Source organism: Mirounga leonina, unplaced genomic scaffold (assembly GCF_011800145.1).
Source record: "Mirounga leonina isolate KUSES-001 unplaced genomic scaffold, KU_Mleo_1.0 Mir_170, whole genome shotgun sequence".
Taxonomy (NCBI): domain Eukaryota; kingdom Metazoa; phylum Chordata; class Mammalia; order Carnivora; family Phocidae; genus Mirounga; species Mirounga leonina.
Genome location: NW_023270433.1, coordinates 1032179 through 1043369, shown reverse-complemented (window position 1 = coordinate 1043369; position 11191 = coordinate 1032179). Strand labels below are relative to the sequence as shown.

At 61.4% G+C, this 11191-nt stretch overlaps 2 protein-coding genes across 2 annotated transcripts in view; both read right to left on the bottom strand.

Moving 5' to 3' along the window:
• LCN10 (lipocalin 10) overlaps window positions 1-5541 on the bottom strand; it is a 27325-nt gene extending 21784 nt beyond the window's left edge. The window contains exons 1-5 of the mRNA XM_035016558.1: window positions 5431-5541; window positions 4632-4771; window positions 4182-4293; window positions 3822-3924; window positions 2585-2683 (exon numbers count right to left, since the gene is read on the bottom strand). Of these exons, the coding sequence (XP_034872449.1) occupies window positions 2585-2683; window positions 3822-3924; window positions 4182-4293; window positions 4632-4771; window positions 5431-5541 (565 nt within the window). The remainder of the gene's footprint in view (window positions 1-2584; window positions 2684-3821; window positions 3925-4181; window positions 4294-4631; window positions 4772-5430) is intronic.
• Window positions 5542-6402: 861 nt separating this feature from the next.
• On the bottom strand, window positions 6403-10989 carry LCN6 (lipocalin 6). Its single transcript, XM_035016557.1, has 6 exons — window positions 10900-10989; window positions 10551-10690; window positions 7528-7598; window positions 6957-7067; window positions 6663-6764; window positions 6403-6428 (listed from the first exon to the last, which is right to left on the bottom strand). Exons 1-6 carry the CDS (start codon window positions 10987-10989, stop codon window positions 6403-6405), a joined length of 540 nt encoding a protein of 179 aa, XP_034872448.1.
• Window positions 10990-11191: the final 202 nt, after the last annotated feature.

Genomic DNA, 11191 nt, shown 5'->3' with positions numbered 1-11191 from the left:
CCAAGCTGATGGAGGAAAGTCTGTGACTTCTTCTGGTTCCCTCTCTCCTGTGTTCATTCTCTATCTCTGTGTCTCTGTGTTTCTGTCTGTGTGTCTCTCTTTGATCCCGTGCTTTGGAGAAGCAAGATCAGATAGTATGAGCTGCCCTGGGAGACTCTAGTCCAAAGAACCTACAGAGGGTCCAGGCTGACAGAAAAGTCCTGAGCCCCCATTGTGAACCGAATCTTGTCAATACCACGTGAGCGGTCTTGGAGACAGAGCCTGTCCTGGACGAGCCTGAGTGGAGGCTGCAGCCCCGGCTTCCTGGGGGACCTGGAGGCAGAGTCTCCCCCTGAGCTGAGCCGGGATTCTGGTACAGGAACTGTGAGATATGAAAGGTCTGTTCTTGCAAGCAGAGTTCAGATCGTGTCTTTGTCAGGACTCTGGAAGTATTTTGGTGTGCATAGTCAGTTCCTAAGCTGTGCAGAGGGCATCTAGGGTGTGGGGACCCTGTCCCTCAGGGATCTGGTATCCTCCACGTTCCAATAAGGAACTATCTAGGAAGAGCCTGTGGCCTCAGGAACTGTGGTGAGGTTCCTGGCAGCTGGAATAATGAGGCTTGCCTACCCAGAAACCCACAGTGTTTCAAAGAGCAGAGCTCCGAAGGGCCTCCGGGGCATGCTCTGTGCGGCCAGGCCTGCCCCCCAGCGCCTTCCCCACAAGTATGGAGAGGAAGGGGGGTCTTAGTGGGCAGAGCCAGGGAACAATGGGCCGGGACCCACTCATGTCCTGGAGGAACGAGGTCCCTGTGCTGCCTCTGGCAGACCCTGAGCTGCTGTGGGTGTGGCCACTCCGGGCCTCGCTCCCTCTTCCCCCACGGATGCTGAGCACATGGGGATCCAGCTAGGCCTCATGCCGTGTGGTCTCGAGGGGCCTCTGTGGTCGCAAGACCCCAGATTCGATCCTACTGCCCCCCATTAGAGGGGATGTGGGGCTCTGGGGTGGGGCACAGGTGAGGACACCTGGCCTGACGCCCGGGGCAGAGCACGGTGCTGGGGCAGACGGAGTTCGGGGGCCGGACTGGCCATGTCTTCCTGCGCCTGCGCCCTTGGCCGGGAACGTGCCTCTCGCAGGCCCTTCCGCACTTTGCGTTTGGCCCCTCGACGTGCTTCACTTAGCCGCTGAAGCAAAAATGCAGTCCTGTGCTGAGCCTGCTGTGGCCTCGGCGTGGCCGTGAGACAAGCAGGACGTGGCCACCCTCGGTGGGAGGGGGACAATGGCAGCAGAGCCGGCCCGAACCAGTCACCGCCAGCCACCCCCCAATGCGGGCGCAAGCTGCGGAGACCCCCACCACCCAGCAGGGCCGGCCTGCACCACCTGACCCCACGCTGGCCCGGACGGGAAAGCTAAGAAAATTCGTGTCGGTTCGTAGCGCAGAGATGCTGTGGGTGGTCCTTACGTGGCAGCAGCCGACTGACGCCATCCTACTGTGCTCCCCATGGGTGGCAGCATTCCATCACCAAGTACATCCTGTGACTCCACGTGTCCGGCTCCCACGTCTCTCTGTCCTCTGAACTCCAGCCCCCCACGTGGCCTCTCCGTTTGGGGGTTCTGGGCTCCAAGCTCAGCCCCCGAGCCTGCCCGGGGCTCCTCTCCTCTGACTGAACCTTCCTCCACGGCCTGTCCTCTCCTCTCCCCTCACGCTTCCCTCCGCTTCCACCACTCTGGGGCTTTTCAAAAGCGCTTTCCTCTTCCGCAGAAGCCCACCCAACTTCCTGAACTACCTCTGTGCTTCAGCTCTCTTCCGAATGTTCCTTCCTCCGAGAAGCCCTCCCCGACCCCTCCTGCCCCACCCGGCGTGAGTCAGACCTGCCTTTGTTTTGCGCTCTCTGCAGACACATTTCCCCGAGTCTGCAGTCGTGTGCATGGGCGGCTGCGCTGGGGTGGGCCTGTCCTGGCACCAGATCTCTGAGACCGCATTTGCCAATTTGCCTCTCCCCGGCAGCTAGCACGTGCCTGGCATGTCACAGGTGCTTAGAAATGTTGGGCGAATAAGTGAACGACTTCCTGAGGAAGTGGAGGACATCAGGGACCATGGGGACTGGCGGCAGACGCGCTGTGGAGAAGGCATACAGCAAGGACGACATTGGACCAGCCGTGGTCTATTTCCCAGCCAAGAAGTGTGGCAGCCTCTTTCCGCCGTGTGATCTGGAGGGCATGAGCAGAATGGGCCCAGTCGGGCATCCCCCTGCCTGGTCAGCGCCTGCCCTCCTACCCCCTTCCTACCCCCATCTCTCCATGATCATAAAGGATCCCTCTTGGGCTACAGCCATGGCCCTGGACTTCACCCCATCAGTGGCCTGGGGTCATCAAATGCGTCTCAATAGGCCGTTGGATGTGAGGACCTGCAGTCTTGAGCAATGTTCCCCGGGTCAAGGGGGACCGCGGGTGGAGCCCCGAGGGGACGGGTGGGTGGGCGCTGGCTCTCAGGGCAGGATGGTGTGGGCACACGAGGCTGCGGGAGAGAGAGGCACTGAGCTCTAGGGGCCGGATGGGGCCGGGCGCGCTGTGGGTCTGCACAGAAGGGCGCGTGGCCGTCTGTTACCATCTTTCGGGAGAACAGTCACACCGTTTGCGAGCTCCAAAATCTCACATATGTCTACGAATTTTTTCATGCTCGGGAAGCTGGACGTGTTCTGCCTGCCTGCAGTTGGAAGCAGAATCACAGGGTCAGAGCCCCCAGCTCTGGCCGTCTGGGGCCGTACCCGAGCCCGCGGCCACCGCAGCGCCCTCCGAGCCGGCAGGACAGAGAAGCCAGGGTGCTGCCAAGGGAGGCGGCCGCGGGCAGGTGATGGGGAGTGTCCTTCTGCCCCCTCTGTGCTCCGAGGCAAGTGGGTGTCCCCGGTGCGGCCCAGAGGCAGGCACCACACAGGGCCACTTGGGGAGCCCTCTGCTCACAGGAGCCTGAGGCCGGAGCCTGAGGCCCCTCCCGCTGCGCTCCTGGCCGCGCCCTCCTCCACTGAGACCACAGGACCCCTCCGACCTCTCCGATGGGTGTCCCGCAGGCCTCGGTGCCCAGAAGTGGGTTTGTGCCCCCTTTCCCCACCCCCTCTCTGGACAGAAGCTCCCTGCCCGTCCTCCCTTCACCACCTCCCCCTGCTCCCCCGATCCTGCCCTCAGCCCGGGGGGTCCCCTGCCTCCGTGCAGACGGTCAGTCCCACTCCTGGCCTCTTGCCCTCTGGGCTCTGCCTGTGCACTGGCCTCCCCCACTCAGCCCCGTGGCAGCCACATCAGAGACCTGCCCACCTGGTCCCCCCGTCCGGGCGCCACGGTCCTCCTGCCCACCTGGCCACCCGTTTGCTGTGTGTGTCCCGGCCCTGTCCTCCTACTTCCCACTTCCTGCCAGCCTGCAGCGCAAGGGCCATGACAGGAACGGACTGCGTGTTCGTGTCCTCCCAAATTCATCCGTCAAAGCCCCAAAGGCATGGTGTGAGGTACTGGGGCCTTGGGAGGTGTGTGGGGTTAGCTGGGTGCTCACAATGGGATCAGTGCCCATATAAGAAAGGAAGACACCAGAGCCCTCACCCCGACACTTGACATAGTGAGAAGGCGGCCATCTGCAGTCCAGGAAGGGGGGCCTCCCCGGAACCCGCCAGGTCGGCGCGCTGAGCCCTGAGAATCAACGCCCATTGTGGGCGTCCGTGGAGTCTGTGGCGCTCTGTCATGGAGCCCGAGCTGAGGCAGGGGCCTCCATACCTTCCCCTCTGAGCTTGTCATCCCTCCGTCCCCCACCTGACCTGCACCCCACATGCCCTCTCCCCAGATGTTGCCGCTGGACTCACTGAAGAGCAGCAGGGTCTTGGAGGTCCGGCCAGCCCGGCCCAGGCGCACGTAGACCACGCCGTAGCTGTAGTCGGTGGACAGCACGTGGAAGCCCTCTACCCCCTTCACTGGACCGGAAGAGAAGCGTGGGGCCGCCGGATCAGGCTTGCACAGCAGGGGCATGTGGAAAGGGCCAGGAGTCCCTCCCACCCACCCAACCACCTTCCAGGCCTAGGCTGCAGGCCCTTGCATGCTTGTGGGCTCTGGCACCGTGGCCTGCCTGCCCGCCTCGTGGGCCGCTGTCCATCCCACCCACCCAGCCCTGGGACAGAGGAACGGCATCTCCAGGTCTGTGGCCGTGAAGCCGGGGACACGCCCACCCCCAGGTCTTTCTCTCCAGGCTCTGGGCCTTCATACGCACAAGTATTCCTGAACATCGCCTTTTTCCTATCTTTCCGCAGAATTAACGTGTGTGACTGGCACCCCTGTGACCTGGGGGGGCAAGGCGGGAGCCCTTTGTTGGCTCTAGTTTTCTGGAATTTTCCAGTTTGGAGCAGGGCCAGTCCCACAGCTTAAGGAAACACTCGGAACACCCACTCTCTGCCAAGTGCTCCCGTGTACGTGGTGGCCTCTCCCAAAATCAGGCCTTGAATTTTAGGGGCAGGACGGGGTTCGGGGCCGCAGAGATGGTCTGTTAGATTTGCAGATGATCGTGGGTCTGGCTCCCCCCACCCCCGGATCCCTTTGCCCTCTTGACGGAGAGATGCCTGGGCTGTTTGTGGTCAGGTCTCCGTGAAGAGTGTGCTGGGCCCCCACCCCGGTCCACTCACCTGCTGAAGGCAAGAACCACCTTCAGCTGGCCCACTTTGTGGACCTCCACCATGGATGCCCCCAGCTTCCTCCTGTCTCTGCCTGGCAAGAATCTCTGGCCCTCAGAGGCGACAGCCAGAATGTACCAGAACCCTGAAAACTGTGGAGAGCGTGTTGGCGAAGCTGCCCATGCCAGGCTCCCAGCCGGGCCCCCAGGAACCCAGCGGACACTGACAACTGGCCTGAGGCCCGGCCCGGGTCCAGCACCAACAGGCCAGCACAGCCCCTGCGCAGGGCCCCGGCTGCCCCTCCAGGCTTTGGTGGGCAGGTGCCAGGCGGGCTGGGGCCCCAAGGGCTGGGCCGTGGGTACCGCGTGCTGGAATTCCCTTCCTGTGCAAGGCCTCCCCCTTCCTTCCAGCTCGGCCCTCAGCCCCATCCCTCTGACTTCCTGCCACAAACGCACATTCCCAGGCAGTCAGTGCCCACGGCCACCCCCACTAGAACCTTCCACCTGCCAGCCATCTCGCTGTTCCAGAACACGCTCTGCTCATTCGGCCTCTGCCCACCTAGCATCTCCGGTGCCCTGAGGATGCACCTGCCTGGGGCCCTCGGCCCTCCCCCCTCCTGTGTGGCCACCAGCTCCTCAGGGAGACGCCAGGGCCTGAAACTCCTTCTGCCCTCGAGGCACTGCCCCCTGTTCCAGAATGGCCCTTTGGAGATTTTCAGGGAGTGATCTTCCAGCCGCCCGCCACACACACTGCATCCCTGGCCCCGGTCGGCCTGGCTGTCTGGCTTGGGGACCGCAGGTGTGTGGCTCACCTTGTTCCAGTTGAGGTTGTGGGACTCCCTGGGTAGCTGTTCCTGTGGCCGGGACCCCATAGCCAGCATAAGCGCCAAGACCAGCACGCACGTCAGCCTCCCTGGTCCCATTGTCACCCTCCTTCCTCGGCCGCCAGGGCACTGCGTTTAAATCTCCCCACCCACCTGACCCTGCCTGTCCAGCCAACCCGGAGCCTTGAGCCAGCCTGGGGTGGGCCAATGGGGAGGGAGAGGGGCTGTGGGGCACAGACAGACGGCCCAGGGGCTCGGCCTGGCAGGTGCTGCCTGAATTTGAAGGCCGTCGTGTGCCCCTGTGAGACCCCTGGGCCTGCCATCCTAGCCCCCCGGAAGAGAGGCAAGCAGCCGGGAGGCGTCCTTGTGAGTCCCTTCATAGGGATACTTGCCCGTGAGAAGCAGGACCACAGTGAAGACGGGGCTCAGACAGCGCTAGCATGAAACCAGGGCTCTCTGTCCCGAGCGGGTGCTGACGGACAGGGCTGCTGGATGCGTGTGAGCGTGAACCTCCCGCCAGCCCAGGGACTGTGGTGACCTCTGCTTGAGGAGCAGCTGCCCCCAGCCCAGCCCCCACTCCAGAGCCAAGACCCGCGTCCACGTGTCCCCCAGCCAGAGCTGGTTCTGTGCTGTATGGCCCAGCCCTCCGTGAGCCCCACACCCACTCCCCTCCCTGCACCGACGGGAGCCCCAAGAGGGCAGCGCCCGCCTGGCATTGCCGTCCGCCCTCAGCACACAGGTGAGAGCCATCTGCAGGGCTTTGTGGGATCGCTTTATTTGGAACTGCAGGGTGAGTCCTGAAAGCAGCCCGCCCTGGAGGTCGACACATTCACTGAAAACCAAGAAGAGCGTTGGGGGACCCCAGGTTCACTGAGAGGGGAGTCTGCCCCGGCCCCGGCCCTTCACGGGGCAGAGCTCTGGGGTGTAGGTTCTGGGGTGATGCTCGGGAAGGCAGCTTACCTAGAAAGCCTTGTGCGCACAGGTGGCTGGGGGGGAAAGAGGAGTTGTGAGGGTGGGCACCCAGGACACACCGCGGCCACCCCGCTCTGCCCATGGCCTCGCCTGAGACGGGGCCGGCCCTGCAGGCCTGGCTTTGGGCAGGAGCAGGTGACTCCATGTAGAGCTCCCCACCCCCGCCCTGCCTGACTCCCTGAGGTCCGGAGGGACCCCGAGACCAGCAGAAGTCAGCCAGGGGCCCGTGGGCATCGGGTGACACTCACGGTCCGGCTGCAGCGTGGCCTGTTGCTGAGACAGGAAGCCCAGGCCCTTGCTCCACCTAGCAAAGAGGCGCAGGGCCTCCTGGCTGGCCAGCTCCGTTCGGCCTGCAGGGCAGGAGGGGAGCCCTCACCACGTGTGCCCCGTGCCCCAGCCACCCCTCCTGCAGGGAGCCGAAGGGCAGGGATGGCGCTCTGGGACCCTGGGGGCACGGGGCTCAGCACAGTCAGCAGGAGGATGCCCAGCGCGGCTGCCCCACAGGGAGTTCGTGGGGCTGGCCCGTGGTCTCCACCACTTACTATACAGCTCCACGGTGTTGAACGCCTCGTCCTTGAACTCCAGCTGGGTGAACACAATGGCGTAGTCCCTGAAGTTGGTGCCCAGCACCCGGTAGTCCAGCACGCCCAGGGCTAGGAAATACGTGCCCCCCCCGGGGGGGAGCATCAGACCTCACGAGAGGCCCCCCCGGGAAGCTGAGCGCTCCCAGGCATTGTCCCCTGGTCCCCAGAGCCAGCACACAGAGGGCCTCAGGGACGGATGGCCGGCGAGTGCCTGTCCCAGCTCATGCCGGGGGGGAACACTCCACCGATCATGTCCCCTCGGGGGCATCACCCCAGAGGGAGGCCCGGGGTCCCCGTGGGGCATGCCAGTGTGAGCCCTCTGTCTTCAAACCTCTGACAAAATGAGTCCTTTCACTTCCTAGTGGAAGTCTCGGGGATGGGCCCGCTCCCCTTCCCACGGCACTGGCCAGGCGGCAGGGGACGCCAGCCCAGGCTGCCGGTGGCGGAACCCACTGGGGATGGCCCGGAAAGCCAGCCCATCCCCCACCGCCCCGCGCCCCGCATGAGACCGCGGAGGCCGTCGCCTTACAGGGGTTCTCAAACACCCATCCAGAGCTCTGTCTCAGCAGCTCCACCACGTTCACGTCACACCTCTCCAGCCTGGAAGAGAGACCGTCCGTCCTCAGCTCAGGGTCCGGACTCAGGCCCAGAAGAGACAGGGTCCTACCAGCTACACCTGGCCAGCCACCAGCGTGCCACACTGGGGATCCTGGCTACGCCGCTGACGGCCCCTGTTGCCCGGAAGCCTTGCTCTCCAGCGAATCCAACCTGGCCTGGGAATGAGCAGGCACGAGAGCCCTGCAAAGTGCAAATTGGCTTCCTTCCACCTCCCAAGAGGCCTCCCGTGCTGGAAGCCACATGACGGGCACAAAAGGAGCCTCTGACAAACACAGGGTCGTCTGCAATTTTGGGTAAAGGCACTCAACATCCAAAGGGGCCGACGTCCCCTAAGCAGTCAGTCCATAAAGTGAACAAACAACAGAAATGCAGTGGTCTTTGCTCACTAAGATGAGCTCATGGCTGGGAAATTCCAGAAGGGAGAACAACAAGCAAGAGCCATCCAGTAAACTGAGGCAGTGGGGCACAAAGCTGCAACAGGTGAAACAACGGGGTTTGGAAAATCAGAAGACTGATCAAAGGAATGAATGGAAAGTCCAGAAACAGGGGCGCCTGGGTGGCTCCCTCCATCAAGCGTCCAACTCTTGGTTTCGGCTCAGGTTGTGATCTCGTGGTCATGAGACTGAGTCGGGCTCTGCGCTCAGCGCAGACTCTGCTTGAGATTCTCGCCCCCCCTCTGCCCCTCCCGCTCGTGCTCTCTCACTCTCTCGAGAATAAATAAATAAATCCTAAAAAAAAAAAAAGCCCAAAAATAAAGCAAAATGGGAACATGGGAATTTAGCACGTGACAAAGTCAGCCTGAGTCCATGGAGGACAGAGGGGCAATTCGATAAATGATGTTAGAAATTGGGTAGTAATCTAGAAAAAACCAAGTTGTTTCTCCTTTTTTCCCAGGGTCAAATCCCAAATGCAGCAAAGATGCCAGAAGCACCAGGGAGTTGGAAGCCATTTCCTAACTGATGGTGTCACAAAAGCCTGGAGCCCCACAAAGAGAAAGCTGGTGTGCATCTCCACAAAAATGGAAAGAAATCCTTCATGTATGTAAAAAAAAAAAAAAAAAAAAAAAAAAAAGTCCTCCTCAATGTTATAAGAAAAATAACAAACTGGGAAATATATTTGCAACTGGTTTCTGTCACAGACAAGCGCCTAATAGCCCTAATCCTTAAGGGTTTTTACAAACCAGGAAAAACACACTTCAGAGAAAAACATGCCAAAGATGTGACCAGGCAGCGCGTTGGGCAGGAAGCATGTACGCCGCGAAGCTCCGGTCGTTAGAAGGGGCGCGTAGAAGCTGAAGGGGGCCATCTGTTGCCCATCAGATGATGGAGAACCGAGAGCACAGGAATGCCGAGCGCGGGCACTGGGTCAGGGGACCGGGCACGTGTGACACGGAGCCAGGCAGCTCCCAGGGACTGATCCTTCAGGGGACCCCTTAGAGGCGAAGGCACCAGGGCCCACGCCCCAGAGGGTGTTTCCAGTTGCCGAAGATCGGAGAGCACTGTCTGTCGAGCAGCAGAGCCCGGCAGAAGGCCTGTGGAGTGTTACACAGCGATCAAAAAGAGCAGAGCGCCCCGGTAAATGTGAAAGGGAATCACCGAATGGCCCAGCGATCCCCCTGCGGGGCGCACACCCAGGAGAACCGAAGGGAGACTTGCACACCCATGTTCATGACAGCGCCATTGACAAAACCAAACGGTGGAAGCAACCACGTGGCCTGTCCACACCATGGAACATAATTTAGCCTTAAAAAGGAAGGAAATCCGGACACAGGCTACAACACAGATGAACGTGGAGGATACGGTGCCTAGTGAGATCAGCCCGGCGCGGAGGGACCAATCCCGAAGGATCCACTCCCAGGAGGCCCCAGAGGAGTCGGACCCACAGAAATAGGGGCAGGGGAGGGGAGGGGTCCGTGTTCAATGGGGACGGACGGAGGGGGACGGCTGCACAACAGCGTGAATGTGCTTGACGCCCCTGAGCTGTGCGCTTAAAAGTAGTGAAGACAGTAAATCTCTGCGCTGTGTTTATCTTCCTGCAACTTTTAAAAATGTCATGAAGACAAAAGAGAACAAACTTCAAAATGTTTTAAAAGAGAGCAGAGCCTCTGTGGACTGATAGGGAACAACGCCCAGCGTGCCTGGGCAAATGACACACACGTGCTGGTGTGTGCCTGCCCACGCATCCCAAACACAGGTTACCCGCAGGGAGGAGATGGGCTGGCTGAGGCAGGAGGGGAAAGACCCCCACGGTACACCTGGGGGACCCTGATTTTTGGCCATGTGAATGCATTTCCTGTCCAAAGGCCAACAAATGAAATTTAATTACACAACAAAACGTGAGAGGCCCGCTTGCCTCTCCTCTAAGTCCTGATCTGAATGTGTGTCTTCAGGCGGGGCCTCAGCACAATCCACCTTTCCAAATCAGGGTCTGGCCCAGGTCCCCGGACAGAGATGCCCCAGGAGAGGCTGCTGACCAGTCACTCCGATGAGCAGATGCCAAAACTGGGGTCTGAGCCCTGGGGCATCCCCGTGGCTCCTCTGGCCTCCGTGGCTTTGCAGAGGGCCCAAGGCCCTCCAGAGGCCCAGCGTCTGTATCTGGATGTCTGATTCCACCGGCTTCACCCGGACGACCCAGCCACGTGGCTTTGGGGCCAACACCATGGCCCGTGGGGCCAAGCTCGCCCAACACCGTGGAGCTGCCGTCCTACCCCAGACCTCCTCTGCCCTTGCTTGTCCCAAGGCCAGGCCTGGCCCAGGTACACCCGGGCCCCACATCTCCTGCAGGCAGATGCAAGAATGGGAGGGAGGGTACCTGGGGTCCCCCAAGAACCTGTGGCTCTTCAGCCCAGGGCATGACCCACTTCAAGCGGTAGCTCGAGAGGCCTCTCCCACCCCGGCGAGTCCCACCCAGACGCAGGGCACACCGCTCACTCACCTGTGCCTGGAGGACAGCATTTTCAGGTTGTTTTCTGGAGTAAGGGTCACGGTGACGCCCTCGATGTTCTTCGTGGCCTTCTCCAGCGCAAAGCCCTTCTCACCTGAGGCCACGGCAAGAACATACCAGGACCCCAGGAGCTGGTGGAGGAGGAGCAGGTGAGGGGGGCCAGTCCCTCCAGCCCTTGGAGGCGTCCTCTCTCTATCTGGGAGCCCAGGGCCCCTTCCTCAGGCTAGCCCATCCCCCCATAGCCAGTGCCGGTCTGGGTTGGCTCTGGGAGGGTAACCCAGAGGCTGTGTGGCCCCACAGGAGGGGCCTGGGCCCCTAGGACCAACAGGAGGGCTGTTACCTGCTTAGGGTCCAGCCTCCCCAGCCACACTGCCTGGGTCCTAGGCACTGAGAGCAGAGCCAGCAGGACAGCCCGCATGACAGCCCGCATCCTCCCAGAGATCCGCACACCAGCACACATGCCTCGGGGCCAGAGGTGTGCAGTACCTCCAGCCCCTGAAAACCCATTTATATGTCTCTGAATGGGTCACTGTGGGCGGCCACTAACCACCAGGACACCATCCTGGCCTCTCTTTTTGCAACGTGGGGAAATTACCCAAGGGCAGGTGGCATTATTATTCAGTGGTAGCCTC